Source organism: Sitodiplosis mosellana, unplaced genomic scaffold (assembly GCF_009176505.1).
Source record: "Sitodiplosis mosellana isolate CC-2019 unplaced genomic scaffold, AAFC_SMos_1.0 Smas_scaffold_2, whole genome shotgun sequence".
In the NCBI taxonomy this organism is placed as follows: Eukaryota; Metazoa; Arthropoda; class Insecta; order Diptera; family Cecidomyiidae; genus Sitodiplosis; species Sitodiplosis mosellana.
In genome coordinates this window covers 931,858-951,895 of record NW_022595245.1, presented here as the reverse complement: position 1 = coordinate 951,895, position 20,038 = coordinate 931,858, and the positions used below count along the sequence as shown (strand labels likewise).

Below are 20,038 nucleotides of genomic sequence, written 5' to 3'. Positions count from 1 at the left end.
ATTTGGAATGGATGAAGACATTCGTAGCACACTTACCTTGCAGCCGAATGCGAGCATCTTGTTTGCCCAACGCATTCACGCTCGTGCACGTATATTCGCCAAAATCATTTTTCTGTAGATTCTTTATGGTTAAATTCAACTGCCACGTGTAACTATTCATCAATCGCTCTGTGATGACGTATTTTGAACCATCGTGCAACTTGATACTCCCTGTTGGAGAGAAATGCCAACCAAAATGTGAGAAAAAAAACCATTTAAGCTGGAAAATACTCCAAATAAAAACCAAATTGTTTGAATTGAATGAAAATGTTTGCCGCTAAACAACAATCGATACACGCAGAGAAGAAAAGGACAACAAAACATCGGCAAACATACTTAATGCATGGGTTCAAATAAAGTACACAGCTGAAAATAGAAAAAAAACTGGCCAAACAAAAGCATCAGCGCAAACTTTGCAATTGAAAGACAAAGAATGAGACAGAGAAAGAGAAAAATTAGTCGGCATAATGTCTTGGATGTCTTCTTACCGTCGTTTTTATACCAACCGTTCAACGGTTTCGGAAATACTTCAACAGTGCATTCCAATAGAACGTGACTCTCGACGGGCGCTCCAACAACATGATTAACAGCTTTTACGCTCGGTGGAACTGGTTACGTTTTTGGAGAGAAAAAGAGAAATAAATTTAAAAAAAAATGTCGCACATAAAACCGAAACAGAGAATCGAGAAAAAAAAGCGGATATACACCACACTAGACTGCTCCAAAAAAAAAGTTGGTCGCTTATAAAAAATGCCGTCCAGTTCCGAAAAATATACCTCAAAATATACCTTTTTTTGGAGCAGTCTAACACCACACCATCAAAACCCATAATTGCTCTTGTAAACGAAGTAAATAGGCGCCGAATTTGCACGGAAAATTGAGTCAAGACAGAAGGGACGGCGTGCGCGCGAGCCCACAACAACACAACCGCTCGCTTCATATTAATGAAGAGAAAAATTCAGTCATGTAGAAAAAAGTAGAACGAACTCACGCCGAAATTGTGCTCTTTCGATGCCCATTTTATTAACACAAGATAAAGTAATTTTCGTTTTTTTTTCTCGGCAAACGGCAACAACATCGAAAAAATCTGCTATGATTTTTTTAACCCACATTTATTGTTGTTGCTGCTGCTGCTGAATAGCAGAAACATTAGTTTCGTTTCATTTCGTTTTTTTCCTTCGTTTTCTTCCGTTTTTTCATTTGTTCGTGACGCGGTAATACAATTGTTATGATTCCATCATTTAAAGTGAGCCATTGAGAAAATTGTGAAATTAAAACGAGGGTAAACATTGCACACAAATTAAATTTCGGTCGATCAAATGACCGAGCCAGGGATGAGAGAGAGAAAAAAAAATATCATGTGCTCTAATTGTAATGAGTCATGGTCAACGGTTAACTATGATGTGGAGTGTGTTTATGACTTTGGCCATTTGTCGGCCGCTGATCACACAGCGAACATAATTACACTTTGTTCATTCTTGTGATGGGACCAAACAGCGAAAAGAGAAAAAAAACTCGGAACCAAAAACATCGCAAGAAGAAAAATCACACTTTTTCCCGTATTTTACTGTTTTCAAGCAGAAGCGACCGAAGGTTTCGAAGGTAATTTCATTTCATTTACTTTAGCAATTAGGAATGATTTATGGCCTTGTTTGAGCAGAGATCAAGAGCGACGCAGTAGAAAAATGTCGGTATAAATCGAAATAAATTCGTGTTTAGTCATTATTTGTTCTGATTTAAATCCGATTGATCTTTTGGGAGAACGGGATGCTTAAATCCAGTGATTTGAGTCGACTTTGTAACAACTTTTTCCACGCCGTGCACACATACCGATGGTAAACAGTAGCAGCTCAAATGTTTTCTCAGTTTTTTTTTTCTTGGCTCTGGTTAAATTCGAATATAAGATTGTTGCTAGAATACAATACACGTTTCACTGCTCGCATCACCGCGTCTACATTTCATTTCCACAAATAAAATACCGGCAAATACTTCTATCAAACTTACACTGGCTATAAGCTGACAAGCATAAAAAGTCTCTTGGTTTTGATTGTGGCGTTACACCATCATAAAAATGTACTAAATTCAATTTATATTTTATTTCACTATAAACGCAAATCACACGACATAAATTCGTATACTTACAATTCACTTGAACGTCGTATCGCTTGCTGACGGTTGGCGGAACTCCATTCGATGCGCTGTATATACACGTACATCCAATTGCCCAAATTAGTTAGATATAATAGTGCAAAGTGCAAATAATAAATGCGAGTAAGTATATGGGAATAATATTGGAGTGGTTTGCAAAAATAATGCTGCCGAAATAGTTCTTTCAATGGGTGTATAAAAGTTGTAACAAATGCCAGCGACAGACGGCTTTGTGTCCAAAATGGATTTGTTAGTAAGCTTTGATATTTATGGTCATGTCCAGAGAATATTTAAATAGTTGAATTATTAAAAATAAATTTGCTTGAAAAAAAGTTCGGTCCAGTTTGGAAAGCGAAGACTTTTCGCTTCACCGAAAGGCGTATGCAAGCAAGAAATCTCGCTGTCCGAAAAGAGACAACTATTTGACCAGGCGAAAAATGTCGGGACAACGAATGAAAACGGTTTCTCATGAACCACTCTAATGCACAACGATATTAAATATATAGTTACACTTACATGCACATATAACCGCCCATATCCGTTCGTTGCACTTGATGCAGCACCAACCTACTGCCATCGACGTGCTTAACATCTTCATTGTCCATTGTCGGAGCACAGAGAATAAGAAGTGAAATCACATTGAACATTAGTCGTTATTTCGAAATTGGCATTCATTTTATGGGTGCATGCTTTTAATTTGTCTTCATCACTCGCATGGAATTAAAGTCACTCGTTGTGTGTGAGTTTGTGTGTTGAGAGAGAAAGTTCATATTAATAAGAAATTATTGTCAATGGGAAACAAATGAAATTATTTGTCAATATCATCGATTCAATTAGATGTTGTAAGTGGTTTTGTTTGTGTTTATGTATATGTGTATGTGGTACGGGTGTTACATAAATTCCTCTTCAGCATGTTGCATTGTAAAATGGGAATGAAGAAATACAGCGGGAAGATGGGAAAAAAGAACGACAATAAGAAAAACATCAAGTAAAAACCCATGGGACAATCTGATGCGCACCATCCAGTTCTTGTGTATGTTTGTCTTTTTCGTAGTCCAACTGACAGAGAGCTTGAGCTAGAGAGAGAGAGAGTGAGTTTTGTATCAAAATCACGATGATCACGAGATATGCATGTGAACCAGAATAAATCTTCGAGCAGATTAAGCTAATGCGAATGAAAAGCAATAAAACAAATAGCATTTATCTCGCACATAATACGTTTTTTAAAAAAAGGAGCAGCCCAAAGACACCACTCGATTCCGATTTTCTCGTACTCTCACTCTATCCACCCACCCTCTCCAAATCGTTCTCTGCTTCTATTTGGTTTCAATTTCCCATTCAGTCATTGTTGCAACAGAGACATACACTCACTCACACATATTGGTTTAGATTACAATTTCTCTGCCGCCCTTAACTCGATACCATACTCGACGAAGTAAACAGAAAGAGAGAATCTTTTTCGCTTCTTCTTCCCTAATATATGTATATATATATATATTGAGATAAATATATTGGCTTAGTAAATAAAATATCTGGCATATTTACATTGTTTATCGCGTCCTTCGCTACGTAAAACAATATCTTTGCCACCTTCACGTCTCCAGGTCGTCTGTATGGTTTATTGCGGTTGGTGATTTCCAAATGAAATCAGATTACCGTGGTCGACACAATTTGTGCATGTAAAGAGATATACAAAAGATACAGAGAGTTAGAGGATAGAGAGGGAAAGAAAAAACTGAAGAAGATATAGACCAAAAATACACGAGGTTCACTTGAAATGGAAAAAAATAATGAAAATCGTACGATTGAGGCCCATTCGTTCGTTTGGATCGCGTGCTCATTGCTCACATCGTGCACACCGCATCTCAAGCGCGCGCGCGCGCACACACACAAAACCAGTGTTTGCCGAACGAAAACTGGTTCGGCGTGTGGTGCCACAGGAGCAACATATAAAACATAAATTCCCAGTTTAAGATAAATCAGAATTCAATTTAAAATAATTTATATGTGTCCTAACGTTGCTCTTGGTCGTGGTGGTGGTTGTTTTTTTTTTGTCCTCTGCTCGCTTCGACTTCGTTGTGCACACCCGAGAGCAATAAACAGAAGATATCGTTTTCATTCTGACTAAACATTTTAAAACTGAACAAGTCAAATAAAGAGGGCAAAAACACGAAGAAGCCGAAATTTCCAAAACATAGGCTTGTTGAACAAATTGCACCGTTCGATCGCTTACCGTTGGCTCTGGAACGCCAGTTGCAATACACACTAATTGAATTTGGCCGCCTTCATTGGTGACACTTTCATCTAGGCTACTTCCATTGGTATCAGCCTCGTTTAGAATGTCTGGCGGAACAACGACATTCAAATGGCCCCACTGCAGTGTGTGACATCGTTTCGGTTGGTTTTGTGTTGATGGACAAATGGAATGATGAAAATATGCAGGAAGCATAGAGATCGAGAAGAAGATGAAAAAATGGACGAAAAAGAAGAAGAAAAAGGAGAAGAAAGATTAGATAAAAGCAAATTAAAATAAATGGCTGAAAAATCAATCGTCGTAGAATGTAGAAAACGGGTTGTTCACTTGTGTGTGTATGTCGGTCGTTATCAAATCTGTTGCAATCGGTGTGTGCCGTTGCCATTTCTCTTTATCTCGTATCGGTGTCGTCGTGACGCATCGTCGTCGAAAAATAAAGGGATAGGTGGAGAGAGAGAGAGGCAGCACAAAATCTCTAATGAATAGTTTCGTCGCAATGAATACGATGTTGAACGCATACTGAAACTTTAATATGATAACACAATGGTATGAATGGGGTTGAAGGAAGGAAGCATCAGACATCAGGCTACCAACCAATGTTGGCGATGGCTCTCTCACGCAACCAGATTGGAGATGTGTAATAATTGAAATGAGCATGTGTATGGAATATGTGATTGCAAGTAGGACATTGTTTTTCCTATCACTCTCGACGAATGAGAAATATGCGAGTGCAACTGAAATTGCAGTCGACGACGACGACAACGACGTTGAGAAGATGTGTGTATGAAATGCTTCAACGCCAATTCACAATCGGTTTGCATATACTGTAAAAATACGGCACGTAAACGATATGTGTGCGGTAGAGAAAGAGAGTATGGGAATCGAATATGTGAGGGAAAAGGTTCATTCAAAATCTGATGCATCTTACGACACCGTCGCCGTCGTCGTTCTTTCTGCACGTTATCTCTCCTCACCCCATTCAGAAGTTGAAAAAATTAAAATTCAACGTGCATTGAACATTCGCCTTATTATATCTATGATTTTATACTTAATATTAACGCACATGCCTAATATGCAATTTTGTGCATTATGTGTATGCGCTCTTGACCGATTTCTGTGGAAAAAATCACACACATCGTTCCACATGTTAACATCGGCACACCGGAAATGCCGAACGAATGATTCGACTACGAATGGAAATAGAAATTGAAAGAAGAACGGCAACGGACCACGAATTCAAAATCATTGCATATGATTTTTTCGCCCATTCCATAATCTTCCTATGAGTTATTATTTTTATTTTCTGTAAGGTCTTTCGGGTGAAATTACTATCCTCGTTGATATAATGAGATACTCACCTGACTTCGCATCGGATCCGTGTTCACTGTGTGTGTGTGTGTTTGTGTAAGGGATAGAACAAAGGATTAAATTGAGCATTTTACGTTTTCGGCTATATAAGACAAATGGGATAACACAGACGATAGAATAACAATAACATACCTTGACACATATACGATCCAGAGTCGTGTAGCTGAACGTGTGATATGTGCAATTTCCACGTATTGTGACCGTTGTGTGTTACGGATAGACGTGGATTCAGTGCAACCATTAGTGTGTGTATTGCTAAAATTGCCTTTGAATCCGATTTTATCCAAGCCACCTGGAAAATGAAACGCATCATCATAAAATGGTTCGCATAACAATAATAATTTCAAAGTCTCTCTCTCTCTCTCTCTCGCTCTGTGTTGGTGCAGTGTTTCGCCCTTTGTATATTCGATTCGCTTTCGGGGAGGTTTCTCTCCAAATCTGGGTAACTCGGCAAAGCCAAAGAGAATCGCTCGCGCACAATAAATATTTTAACACCCATTAAAAGCGATTACAACATCGAAACTCGAAGTTTTGGTTGGAAAAACTTTGCTCATTCGCAATGCTTTCTCTCTGTGTGAACGCTGCCACCGCTTGTGTGTCATTTTTGCGCTTCGAAAAGTGTTGAGGCTAACCAAACCAAAAGCATAATTGTTTGAAAATGGGAAAATGGACGGCGAGCTTAAGATAAAGAGAGATAGAGAGAGGAGGGGGGAGAGTGCTAATGTTAGCTAACAACAATTGCTAAAACACAATTGCAAGAGAACGGAGTTTCGCCACAAGGCATAATTTATCAAATGAAAAGAATTTTCGCCACAAAAGAATATATCCCAACGAAACATTAAATTAAAATAGAAAGATATTACAAATGAAAATGGTGCTCATTCTCTCAGCTCATTCGCTCGATTTCGTTTTATCTATTTTACACGTTTTTATACACTGTGTGTATATATCTAGGGGATTCATGCCAAATTTTATTTAGCAAAATCTATTTGTATTATTTAAATCATGTAAAATTCACGCTAGATTTCAAATATTTTGTATTATTTCCCGAATGCGTTGTTATTGTTCATATTCACCTTGAACAATATGTTCTGGAAGTGGGTTTTGGTGGATCTTCAGGATCGTTCAAAACTGCTCCCGGTTCTGGAAGTGGGTTTTGGTGGATCTTCAGGATGGATCAGACTGGGTTTGACAATGCCCTGGCCCATCCTGAGGATCCACTTCCAGAACCAGGAGCGGTTTTGAACAATCCACAGGATCCACCAAAACCCATTTCCAGAATTTTTGAAGCGATAATGACGTCAACAGATTGGACATGGTTCTGCTGACAGTCGGTTTATTGAACAAAATTGAGCAAAATTGAAATTATGCATACATATCTGTTTAATATGTTGAAACATAAACCAATTCATATTATTTGTTCATATTTTAAATATGGAAATTGGCGTGAGTCCCCTAGGTATATATTTTATGCAGGCCTTTGTTTCTCAGCCGAGATGCGTTTACTTGCTGACGTGAAATGTAGAAAACGGGCTTTCAATTGTTTTATTTAAACAGTTTATGTCCGTTATCACTTCATAAATATATAGGACTGGCGACAATTTATGATTGAGAAGAAAAATAAAACTGGAGGAACGGAGAAAAAGTTTAAGTGATTCCACCATTGAATCACTGATTTTCTATGGTTTTATACGTTTGTATTTGCCGTCATTTACGAGAGACGACACTATCAAGATGTTCAGAAATGACATTCAGGCGAAAAGTTGTTGGAGATTTTTCGAAATGCCCACAGAGAGACCGATGGAGAGGGAGAGAGGAAGAGAGATAGAGGAGAGAAAGTGGAAGAGAAAGCAACACTCAAAGTGGGAACCCAGAAAAATTTTCGCCAACTCAACAGAACATTTCAATAAATTAAGAAAAAAGCTTTACTAGACTTTGTCTCTATGAAATGTTCTCAAGTGGCCTTTTAGCCAAGTTAGGTGCAACAAACCGTTTAGGTAACAAATGGAGTGACCAAAAATGGCCATCATCTCGCCACTTCAACAAAACAGACTTTTAACACAAAACCAAACAGCACATTGTTCTTCTAAAAATGCAACACAGAGAAAAAAAACGAACTTTCGAGAATATTTTACTGTCGCTTCAAGAAGTTGCTTTAATCATTTCAAAAGAAGAAGGAAAAAACGTGCAGAAATCTTGACGAGCTCTTTTAATGAAGAAAATTAAATGGATTTTGTTTGTGTAGGTTTCAAAGAGTGTTCCCGCAGGTGATGTGTCTGCTGTGATACAGTATGGGAATACAATGCTCATTTTAAATTTGCCGCTTCGTCGTCGTTCGAGCAAGAACATGAATCTAGTACTGCAGTTTCCAGTCTGAAACGGACGGATTGTCATTTCTGACGTGTGAATGCGGAGCGTCAGTTTAGTTTTGACATGTATTTACAGTACACAGCTGCTTGTGGCCCATAACTAAAATTAGATTTATTTGTGTGCGCACGGTGTATTGTGTGCGATCGTCGGATTCGCCGGTCTCTGCGAGACAAAAATCATACGAAAAAAAAAAACACATTAAGCGCCGTGAATAAATCTAAATTTAAACCAAGAGCAAAACAGTAAGAATAGACGAAGCATCGATTGCGGTCGGTTGCCGTTGTGTGTGGTTCTTTTTTGAATCATTTCATTTTTAGCTTGGTCTTGTTAGTTTTCTCTCTGTGTGTTTGATTAAAGAAAAGAAATCATATTTTTTATCTGATTTTCTGCCTTATTTTACAGTTTTGTAGCTGTGTATTCAACGCAGATTCGGAAAATGTATCATTTTCTCCATTGAAAATCGCAAAAGTAAGACATTTTATCGAATATGTGAAAAAAAAAAATTGCAAACATTCGTCAAATGTGGAAAAAGTATTTTTTGTCTATTGTATGGAACAAGTGAAAAAGAAAAGCGCATTTAGAACTTTTGGACGTGTGCGATATTGTGAAATTCCCAATTCAATTCAAGCAAGACTCAATGAACTTGACTCAAGTTACTTGAGAAAAAAAAAGATTGATTTATGCATCCATTTAAGTGTATAACAGCAAAATAAATGCAATCAATACAGTCAGGGTGATAAGACTCAAGTGCTAAACTATTTTGGGCTTAGCGCTTTTTCGTGATTAATTCGTTTCGTCAGCGCTTAATGAGTTGCATTCACTATTCCAAATTCCACGATCCGATAATAACGAGATAAAAAAATAAGTGTTTGATAAGCTATTCAGAAGCGCTATGTCTATGAAACGATTGGTTTAAAACGGGGAGAAAAAAATTCATAATGATAATTTGATTTGTGCATATTTTTCCAATTCATTGGAGTAAAACTCCAATCATCATTCTCTCTCTGCTTCTATTCTCTTGGCAATTATTTTCATTATGTAATTTATTTCTGCACGCGTTCCGTCGCCTTATGGTTGCTTGATGCTCGTGTCTGTATTTGTACAAAAAAGTACGTAAAACAACGTTAGTTTTTGGTTGGGCAAAACAATGTCGTGAGAGTAAGAGTGAGACTGAGTGTAAGAGCGAAAGCGCGAGATCGAAGAAACTGTAGCAAAATCGGGTGAAAAAGCAATATTTGCGTTCAATTTTTTTTTTCATTCTATGGTCGACTATGTATGTTAAAGCAACATGTTCGGTGTTGGTTAGTGTGTTTTGTACTCGTTTAGTCTCTTTGTTCCGTGACTCGTTGTGCACGCATATATGTGATTATTATTATTGTGGAATAGTTATTTATAAATAAAACGGCGGGCATTTTGATCACAGCAACAGCAACAACAATGACAGCAGTGGCAATAATAAAAAAAAAACAACCATCACTTTCCACTTTTCCTGCGAGTGTGTCGTCCATGTGACGTGTATCTCTCGCGTCGAATATTTTTCGCTTGATTTTCATTTGTTTGTATCAATTAGATGTGTGTCTGTTTTTCTGGTTTGTTTATTTGAATCAATCGTTTTGATACGCGCACCGTAAGCGAGTGGTTTTCAGAGAATGTTCAGGAAGCCGTACATACAATGCGTACGGCATTTTGCATTCTCATGCAAGAATAGCCATTGAAAATATATATCAATTTACAGTCCGTTCGCATTTTGGAATGGCAACAAGCCTGAATAAAGTCGCGGGAATCTCTTCATCACTCACAATGACATATTCGTTTTTCATTTTCCGAGCAATTGCCTGTTCTGTCTCTCTGTACCATTCACACAGTAGCAGCAGTCGCAACAAAAGCTGCCGCACGTTCGGTAAAAAATTTATGTGAACCAATGGACACACCGAGAGAAAGATAGAGTAATTCACACAGACTGTTTGACATTGCAATGCAGTATGCCTCTTTAAGCCATTGTATTTAACGATATTATTCCGCACATCACAAACTAAACTACTGAAAAACGATACACCGACGAGACCGACAAGTATATCGCTTTTCGTTCGAATGTTCTGAAGTGTGAAGTGAATTTAATTCAATTAATACGGTCGGCAATCATTGAATTCAAGAATATTTTATTATATAAACATAAGTGGAAGAGAAAGAGAATTGTTATTATCAACGCGGTGGTAATTGAGGCGTGTACAAAATAATAAATGGCTATTTAAATTCAATTTTGCAGGTATTGTCTCTCTCACTCACACTCACTTGTACTGATCGAGCGAAATTCAACAAAGAGCAAATATTTAATTCGATAAATATTTGAAAACCAAAGCGAACGACGACGACGAAATTTTGCAGTACAAAATGGATCCAGAGGCATTTTTGGATATGGCCAATCAGGTCATTAAATTGAAAATGTTCCCGTATTTTGACATTGCTCACAGTTTGTTGTGTGCATTAGCGGTGCGAGAAGATTTAGGTCCTGGAGCGATTGCATTCTCACGAAAACATCCATTGGCTTGCTGGTTGTCAACGATGTTGGTCATTTTTGCTGGTGGTATGGTGGCTAACGGGCTATTGGGCGAACCCGTTTTGGCACCTCTTAAGAACTCACCACAATTGTACGTAGCCACAATTGTATGGTATATCGTCTTTTATACACCACTCGATATTGGATACCAGGTTTGATTTTTTACGTCTTTGAAAAAGAGCTCTTTTTTGAATAAATGAAAAATAACGCTTTGATTCGAATCGTAATGGTGCACCAGTATGATACGAATAGAAAAGCAACATATAGATTCATTTTGCAACTCTTTAACTATCTCAAACTATCTATACATAGTTTCCAATGAAATAAATGCATTATCATTTTCAAAGGTTGCCAAATTTTTGCCCGTCAAAGTGATTGCATGCGCCATGAAGGAAATTTATCGATGCAAGAAGGTAATTGCAAAGCCACCTATCCCATTAAACAATCATGTGCATCTGTGTTTTGACACTGGTTTATATGTATAAATGTTCGAAATTAGATTCATGACGGAGTATCACATGCCGCAAAATTGTATCCAAATGCTTATGTTATCATGATAATCATTGGAACGTTGAAGGGAAATGGTGCCGGATTTACGAAATTAATCGAACGATTGATTCGTGGTGCTTGGACACCGACTGCAATGGAATTTATGCAACCAACATTGTGAGTAGATGCCCGTTTCTTCTCTTTTGTTCAACACGTTACACGTATACATCTAACGAAATACATTTTGAATACCATTTTCCAGCTACACAAAAGCATCTGTTGTTGCATCAATCATTTTTGTATTGGACAAAAAGACCGAATTAATTTCGGCACCGCATGCATTGGTGTACTTCGGCATTGTCATTTTCTTGGTTTACTTTAAATTGTCGTCGATTTTATTGGGCATTCACGATCCATTTGTGCCATTTGAAAACTTATCGTGTGCTCTATTCTTCGGCGGTATCTGGGACAGTTTGGCCAAAATTGTGGGACGTGGCCAAGCCAAAGAAGAACCAAAAGATGCAAAGAAATTGAACTAATCCGTTTCCGATCCACTATTTATCCAGTTTTAAGTTACCTTCCACCTAGTCACCAAACAACACACACGCTTGACACAGAAACGGTTTTTCCTTCTTCATTGGACGAGCAGCTATCACCATTTCATTTTAAAATTTACACAACATAATTTGACGAAAATTGGTTTACAAAACCAAGAACAAAGCATAATCGACAAACCAAAAAGAGAAGCTTAATGCTTTCAAACTACGTTTCACATTGAGCTAATAAGCGCGAAATATTCTGTTGATGCTAAACATACTGTGGGTGGTATTTAGTTTGGCATTGTATTCACAATATTTCGACTGTATGCAGCTACGGACACACAAAAATTCATTTTGACCAAGTATTACATAAGTTTCATATGACGACTCTTCAATTCGCAAAACTTGTTTCTCTGTTGTTTTTGACGATTGAATTGAATTCTTTTTAAGCATCGCCCGCCTTAAGTGTGAACAATTTTACAGGCAAACTTAGCGATATGTATCATGAAGCACACAAGAGCTACCATACGTATAACACGAAAAATATGTTCAACTTATGACTTTAAATTTAGTGATTAAAAATAAAAATTTTGTGTTTTTTTTACGATTGATAACAACAAAAGACGAAGTTTTTTATTCATTTTAATCATATCATATCGAATAAAAACTTGGAAAATAGGACCCATCAATAAGTGGAACAATTTTGGGTTTCATTTTGATATTATTACAGCGGAATCCATCAATTTTTGATTAATTGAATCAAGTACTACTTTCGTAAGTATGCAACGGATCGATGAATAATAATGGACAGATAAGTAGCTTTGAGTGTAAGAGCAAATGTGAATCTGCAACTCGATTGAAACAATTTTAACGCATTATCAATGTGGATAATGTGTTTGAAGTACTTGCACATATCGAGTTAAGCACAGAGTAATCTGGTGTATTGCAATGCATTCCATGAATTTATGAGCGTTATTGTTTTATTCACGTCGAAAATTCCCAGTATATACAGTTACATGCGGCTTTATGATGGAAATTTATTCGCTATGATATGAATGCAATCAATAAATGGGAGCGTAATTGAAAAACTCCAGGGAAAACTACTCCAGTTACAAAATGAACTTTTCAATTTCATGCAATTTCTTGCCATAACAATTATTGCTGCATTTTCCATTGCCGTAGTTGTTGCCGTGTTAGGAACAAGTTAAAATATTTTCATGGATGAATCCAAGGTTGTTCGATAAGTTTTCGATGCAAAAAAAATACCCGTAAAATGACGATCACATATTTATGCGCATTTTTCTCAGCTTTACAATTCAAGCGACGTTTATTTTCGTCCAAATGATCGTGTACATTACAGATAAAGCGATATAAATTTATGATAATGAATGTTTGTCTCGACAAATGATACATTTTATGCAAACAAATTGGCCAAGTGAACGAAAATTAAAATGCCAAATTTTTCTATCTCGTTTGACTTGCTTGCAAATAAGTGATTCGGTGTTGTGACAGCAATTTATTTCACGTAGAAAAAAAACAGTCAGCAACAAAGTAAACAACATAATAAAATCCATTTTATACAAATTGTTTCATGGAGTGGAAAGACTAAATTTCCACTTAAAATGCATAACGAAAAGAAAAGAAAAAAAAACGTATCAATGAATTGAGCATTTTACGTTTGCATTACATTTCATGAGAGTCAAATAATTACTTTAAAATTCTGTGTGAGAATCAAGCAATTCAAATAGACTTTGCTGATGCAAAGAATGCTTAAATCCGGTAATTTATTGCATTCACTTGATGCTGACTTTATACGTTCCATTGCATCTCTCATTTTGATACGGGAATGATATTTTATGGTCGACGAACGCCATAGTCTCACAACGGAATCTCAATCAAACGAAGAAAATGAAACCGAGCGGAGAGAATATTGTCGAGATGAATGTTGTGCAAATTGATGTCAACTCACCCTATAGTGTCCTAAATCATTTACAACACATGTAAATGAAACGTCACGTCCTTGAGTCACTGTAAAATCCAAAAGTCGCAAGATTTGGTAATGTTGTTAGAAAAGTACAAATACATCATCAAATACACAAAAACCAAACAAACCTGTAAAATTATCTAGCGGAGCGAGGAACTCCGGTTGCGGTTCTGTCTGCTGGATGCTTGTGCCTGCGTGTGGATTTTGTTTGTTGATGTGTGCGTGTGCGTGTGCGTGTGGAGGGAAGAAAAGTAAAATGACATGAGATGAGACACACACAAAAATGAACGTATTCTACGGAGAAACGGAGAGAAGACACGCCGCGGTATGTGATAAAGATTATACCATTTTGATACAAGTATTTTATGTCTTTACTGCAAGAAATGCCAGGCCGATGGAGCGAAAGACAGAGAGACAAGGGAGTATACAGGTGTTGCGGGATGAGAGCGAAAAAAAAAATTGAATTTGAATGGAATAATGTTTCACAGGAAATTAAGGTGCTTAATTTCTCAGATTCTTCATCAAGATGCTTGAATTATTCACAAAGCGTTGCGGACAGATTCTACCTAGAATGAGAAATCACTTAACACAGGTATTTCGCTTTTATCTTTCCGGTGAAACCGTTTTTTCGCCTTTCTCTTTCTCTTTCTTTCTCTCTCTCTCTCCCTCTCTTGCTTTCATTCATCCACTCAAAACAATTTGAACAGTTTCGGCATTTCCCATGCATTAAAACATTCTCCCTCTCGACGATGCGAAGTAGAAAAAAAAACTATTATATAATAATAGCAGCCCAAATATTTCCACTATGCTGCTGCATTTTTTCTGTTCATCATCGTCGTCGTAGTCGTCGTCGTTACTTGCATCATTCATAAAAAAACTTAACCCAAGAGCTTATATTAAGTTAAGTGTTTCTACATACAGTACATGACATCCTCAAAGCAAAAACGCAATCCATCTTCATTTCGTTTGGCATGGAAATGTAACTAGACGATATTAACGACCGAATGATGACAGAATAAAAACAAATATTTTGCTAAGTAGGTACAAGTTTTGTCGAAATTTTCTTGTTAAACTCAACTTTGTTCGTAATTAACTTCGACCAAAGTTGTGGAAAACGTTATGTAAAAATGTGTGAATTTCTCGCATTTTTTGCAGCTGTGTGTCATGAAAAAAATCGGATGCAAAAGTAACATTAAATCCAAATCTCTTAATTCCCCCTTTGCTGCGGCGATGTCATGTACGAATTCCCCAAATCAACATTTATGCATATTAAGTTAACCGTTTAATCCGAACGGCAGAAATTGCATTTTTCCTACAGATAATTCATGCACATTCTACAAGCGAAAAAGAAGAATTCATTTGAAATGTGTGCAAGTATATTAAAAACTTACCCTGAATAAGTAAAGTGCTGCATACGAATTGGAGTAATATTTTTAAGTAGAATTTCTTGAAGAGCTTAACGTTTGCCATATTGTATTATGTATGATTCCTGGAACGATTTTTCAATAATAATCGGTTTATTAACGTTGGAGTAGAGTAAATGTGCGTATATATACATGTATTAAAAATCAGTGCACTATGATGAGTTGATGACGTTCAATGTTCAGTATGGAAACAATGTGGAATAATCAAAATAGCATCGTTGATGGGCTGGCAATGGTATAATGTAGAAAATTTGCATATATTTTCCGAAGTGTTGTGCGTGTTTCGATGCGAGTTCTGACTGCCAACTCCAAAGCCAGCCGATACGCAATTTTTCATTCATCTGTTGTTGGTCTTTTGCTGTTTGTTCGTTCATTGACATGCATACAGACTAACAACTTTTTGAATATATTGATACAGCACAGTGTCGTATAACAAAAACGGCAAATAAATGGGCATTAAATTAATTAAAGGATATTCGCAATGCTCGAAATATTGGGAAAGGCAAAAGATACATACGGAGAAAGATGGACCAAAAAACAACGGGGGATTGAGAGGAGAAAAAGAAAAACATAGCGTGATAGAGAGAACGAGTAAAGAGTGCTAGAGAATTCTTTGACCGATTCGATGTCGCGCGAAAAATGTCTGCAAAGTTTGATGCCGATTCCAAATGTATGCAAGTCGTGTGCCAAATTTCGTGTGTGTGTGTGTGTATGAGTCGACGATGAAGCAATAAATGGAATTCAGAATGCGAAAATTAAAACAACTAAATTACAAATTGGACGCTTGTTTTGGTTTCGACTGGCTGAATGAAGAAACAAAAGACACACATTACAACGTTATTAGCATCTATAAGCCAATTTGAGTTTCGATCAATATGAAAAATTAGAAACGATGCCTTTTTCAATCGAACGTCGCACGTGTCCTTTGCTTTGATGCCCCGGCGACTAATCAATTGAATTAAATTAGCAGACAAAGCATCGATATTAAAATTTGCTACTCTTTTTAAACAGATTTGATGATTCTACTAAGGTTCATGGTCCAAGGGAGTGTTGTTGTTTGGAGCTAGACGCTGAATCAGCGTTGATGGTTCAAAATTGGAATATTAGACTCTTTAATTATTGATTAATTAGGGAAAAATGTTGTGCATTTTTAAACGACGATAGAAGAGGGTATTTTATATCGTTTTCGATCTATTATCAAAAGTTGAATTATGATGAAAATAAAAGCAATCCTTGGAAAATAAAAGGTAAGCTTGACAAATTTTTCGGCAAATTAAATTTAATTGGAATGCCGAATCCATATGCTCACTTGCATTGTCCACATCAAAGTGGCGGGCGATACAAAGAGAAAGAAGAAGAAAATTGTGGTGAAAGCAGTTTTAATTTGATTATGTTGTCGCTAAAAAATACACGCTAATCCAATTGAAATCGATATAACTCGCTTGCTTTTCGTACGACAATTTTCTGCACATTGAAAACTTTGATGCTGCTACTGTTGCTGATACCGCTGCACACAGATTTCACGCTCAATAGCAACGCCATGGAGCGGTGTATGTATGTGGCCGTATGAGACGCTTTACACAAACAGAAAATAACAATAATTTAACTAGTTTAAAAACAAACTTAAAGCACAGCGCTCAGCATCAGAAAAAAACGGGAAAACTTCGACACAAACTTTCCGGACAGAAAACTCTGTCTTGTGTTTCATATCTGTGTTTCTCTCTCTCTCTCTCGCTCTTTCTGTCCTGTGTGCTCTTGCTGTAACAGCAATGCTGTTGTACGCTCTCCACAGCTCAATTTCACTGCTCAGTCGTGTTTATTCGTTGTGCATTTCATTTTTTTCCCTCTTTCTTGTGCCTTTTTGATTTGGTCGTTGCCGTTGTCGCTTCTCCAGTGTGAGACGTGCAAAATAGAAAAATACCCAGATGTTTATTTGAAATAAATAATACTTATTGTTAGTAATTTTTTTTTTCCTTCGCTGCTCTTGGTTTAAATTCCTCTTTTTCAAAAGTTTTGCTTGGGATGGCGTGCACGCGTTCATTTCTTCTTCAACAGTAGCAGCGGCAACAATGTTTTACAAAGTACACACTGTTCGTGTCAATTTAGTCGTTTCAGCTTCCGTTTGCTATTGGAATCTTATTTTGCCGCGCGCTGCTCCGTTTCTGTCCTTCAGTTCTTTTTTCCTCGTACTTCACTTTCTTAAATAAAGCGGCGAAATTATGTTCTTGCATTGAAAATATTGTTTCGGGTAGTTTGCGTCTTTCTGTTTTTCCGTGTGCGATATGCTGTTCTTATGACTGTCATGTGTTCTCTTGTTGCATTTCGTTGTGTCCCCACAGAAAGCGAACGAAAGACTACGCAGCAACAATTGCTCTCCGCTTTTTATGGAAAAACTTTTGCATAACTGCATCATATTGCAAATTGTTTGGCGACGACGACGACATCGACGCGCGCGCTCCACAATAAACGAATAATAATATTTTGGCTTTGCGTCAAACGTGCCTTTTTCAAACCAATTTTTAATTTCATCGAATTTTAATTCGTTTTCAAGAAGAACTTCTTCAGCGAACGAGCGCGAGCGCGAGCGCTGGAGACATAAATTTGACGGACTCAATTTTAAAAAGCAAGTAAGTGGCAACAAAGCAGAGAAATAAAAGATTCAGCCATACTAATTTTATCATTGAATTCCTGGGCAAAATAACAATGGCGTCGATTATTATTATTTCTGAAAATGGAACAAGTGATTGTTATCCAAATCCTTTGCATGGAAGCTGTGGCTGTAGCTGTTGCTCTTGTTATTTCTGATGCTCTTTCCAAGCCAAGTTGGATTTAGTGAACTGCACGGAGCTTGAGTAGGATGGCGAGAAGCATGTGAGTTTAATATTGGCAAAATCCGATGTCGATAATTATGAAATTTTATACACACAGCCCGAGCCAATAGAGAGTCATAAAATTAAATGCGATTTTCCGTTTATTTGGATGTTATTATGTTGACTTCGTCAGAAAAGCTGTTGGAGTTTTTTTTTCCCTACCGTTTTGAGCTTCTTACTTGTGCTGCAAGCACGGTGAAAATGCGCTTGGGCGTTCAAATCGATTTCACTGGAAAATGAGTTTTAACCGAGAGATAGAGCAGCAAACGCAGCAAAATACCATGGAAATCACCGAGTTTGAGGTAAATAAGAAGAGCTTTCAACTACAAAACGACGACAACGTGGTTATTTTTGGCAAACAAACAACACTTGTGCTCCCTTTGCGTTCTTCCAATCCATGCAGCAGCAAAGCATTTCGGACGCACACACACACACACACACACACACACTCACACCGGATTCAATCCGATTTTCGTAGCATTTGGCGTTCACTTATACACATACACACACACAAAGCGAAAACTGATGCTGAAGCACTTTTAACTATTTCTAATAATAATTAATGGATTTAATAATAATAAAACCTCTTAACATTCTGCTTACTTTCACTTGGCATTAAAGCCCATTTTCGTTTTGGCAGCAGTCGCAGCGAGCTGTTTGGTTTTCACGGTATTTCCCTTATTATTTAAGCCATTCTCTCTTTTGCATTCTCTTTCATTCGCTCTCTATTGCTCGCCGCCACGCCAATGAGCACAGCACAAAGTACAATACAATGCGATAAATGGCTCAAAATGCACGGTGAGAAAGGCAGAGTGAAGGAGAGTGTGAAAGAGTTAGTTGGGAAACTTTTAGTAAATATCGCAATAAAGATTATCGTCTCAAATTTATAAATATATTCCATGGTGTGTGTATAGTATATATGTGTTGACTTTAGGCGAAGGTGTCAAACAAACATCGAAGTTTTCGCATAATTATCAACGCCTTACCGTCATCGTCGTCATCGTCGTTGAAAAATTCATTTCAAATGGAAATAATAATCGACGGAAACGTTCTTTGGTTTTAATTATGAAGCAATTTTTTCTCTCTCGGTGAATACGGAAAATGACTTCATTTCACAATGCCACGATGGCATTTTGAAAATTCAAATTGTTTTAGTCATTAGACAAACTGAAACGTTTTGGGATTATAAGATCGGAATGCTCGAAAACGGAATGACCTTATTTATGGATGAAAGATCGTTTGTTGTGCCAATTTGAAGAGGGCACATGATGCCTTGTTAGCTCCTAATTAGACGTATCCGACAGTAAAACGTGGCACTTTACGTAAAACGTGGCATTTTTCCGGACATGAATTACATGGTTTTTTCTTCTACACTCTACACAGACACTCATTGATTTCCGAGTTTAAAATGGTCTTAAATTCCCGAATAGAGGCACACTTTCCGTTGACTTGGCAACAAAAATCATAACAAAGTCAGATCGAATAAATTCATAGCTTCGGCTTAAGTTTTCGTACCACAATTCTTGAATTGTTTTACTTAATCTTGGCTCCAGCACAAACAGATTTTCTCCCCTTGTGCCAATGTGTACATATTTCATTTAATTCACAGAATGTAATTTACAGAAGCAACAGGATTACCGAGAAACAATGAACCAATTTTATTTTGTGTGTTTAGTTGTGTGTTGGTTGGTTTTATCTCGGACAAATTTGATTCGTGCATTCGAATTTCATTGGTGTCTGAGTACGGTATATATAAGAGTTTTAAGCTTAAAATCCATTTGTATTCTTGATAGTTTGTCGAAATCGTATATCAGACGGCTTGAATATTCATTTCCTTTGTCATTTGTAACGCAAAAGAGGACAGAAAGAGTGGAAAATGGGGGAGAAAGAGAGAGAGAGAAGTGCGTGTATGTGGATAAAAAAAAGTGGATTCCATTGAGCCGAGCCAGACACATCAAACGTTTATTTGCCATAATCAAATCTATAAAATCCTCAT

The 20,038-nt window shown here is 37.1% G+C and overlaps 2 protein-coding genes across 7 annotated transcripts in view; one reads left to right on the top strand and one right to left on the bottom strand.

The window, feature by feature from the left end:
* Window positions 1–20,038, bottom strand: part of LOC129565360 (neurotrimin) — a 52,560-nt gene that overhangs the window by 6,755 nt on the left and 25,767 nt on the right. For 2 of the 3 annotated variants that reach the window (XM_055440166.1, XM_055440168.1), the window contains exons 2-12: window positions 15,140–15,237; window positions 13,877–13,939; window positions 13,734–13,792; window positions 5,942–6,101; window positions 5,800–5,825; window positions 4,421–4,561; window positions 3,733–3,796; window positions 2,704–2,779; window positions 2,182–2,237; window positions 528–647; window positions 37–210 (exon numbers count right to left, since the gene is read on the bottom strand). In XM_055440166.1, the coding sequence (XP_055296141.1) occupies window positions 37–210; window positions 528–647; window positions 2,182–2,237; window positions 2,704–2,779; window positions 3,733–3,796; window positions 4,421–4,561; window positions 5,800–5,825; window positions 5,942–6,101; window positions 13,734–13,792; window positions 13,877–13,939; window positions 15,140–15,218 (1,018 nt within the window). In that variant the 5' untranslated portion in view covers window positions 15,219–15,237. Of the gene's footprint in view, window positions 1–36; window positions 211–527; window positions 648–2,181; window positions 2,238–2,703; window positions 2,780–3,732; window positions 3,797–4,420; window positions 4,562–5,799; window positions 5,826–5,941; window positions 6,102–13,733; window positions 13,793–13,876; window positions 13,940–15,139; window positions 15,238–15,304; window positions 15,328–20,038 lie in introns of those variants that run through there. The other variant, XM_055440167.1, reaches the window with a different exon arrangement.
* On the top strand, window positions 8,229–12,386 carry LOC129565362 (trimeric intracellular cation channel type 1B.1). 4 transcript variants are annotated; one of them, XM_055440172.1, is made up of 6 exons: window positions 8,229–8,505; window positions 8,582–8,647; window positions 10,446–10,888; window positions 11,084–11,149; window positions 11,236–11,402; window positions 11,488–12,386. In XM_055440172.1, the coding sequence occupies exons 3-6, from the start codon at window positions 10,571–10,573 to the stop codon at window positions 11,762–11,764; spliced, it is 828 nt and encodes a 275-aa protein (XP_055296147.1). In that variant the 5' UTR covers window positions 8,229–8,505; window positions 8,582–8,647; window positions 10,446–10,570; the 3' UTR covers window positions 11,765–12,386. The 4 variants fall into 4 exon arrangements, with proteins under 4 accessions (XP_055296147.1, XP_055296148.1, XP_055296145.1 ...); XM_055440173.1 differs by having other exon boundaries at window positions 8,234–8,448; XM_055440170.1 differs by having other exon boundaries at window positions 8,277–8,421.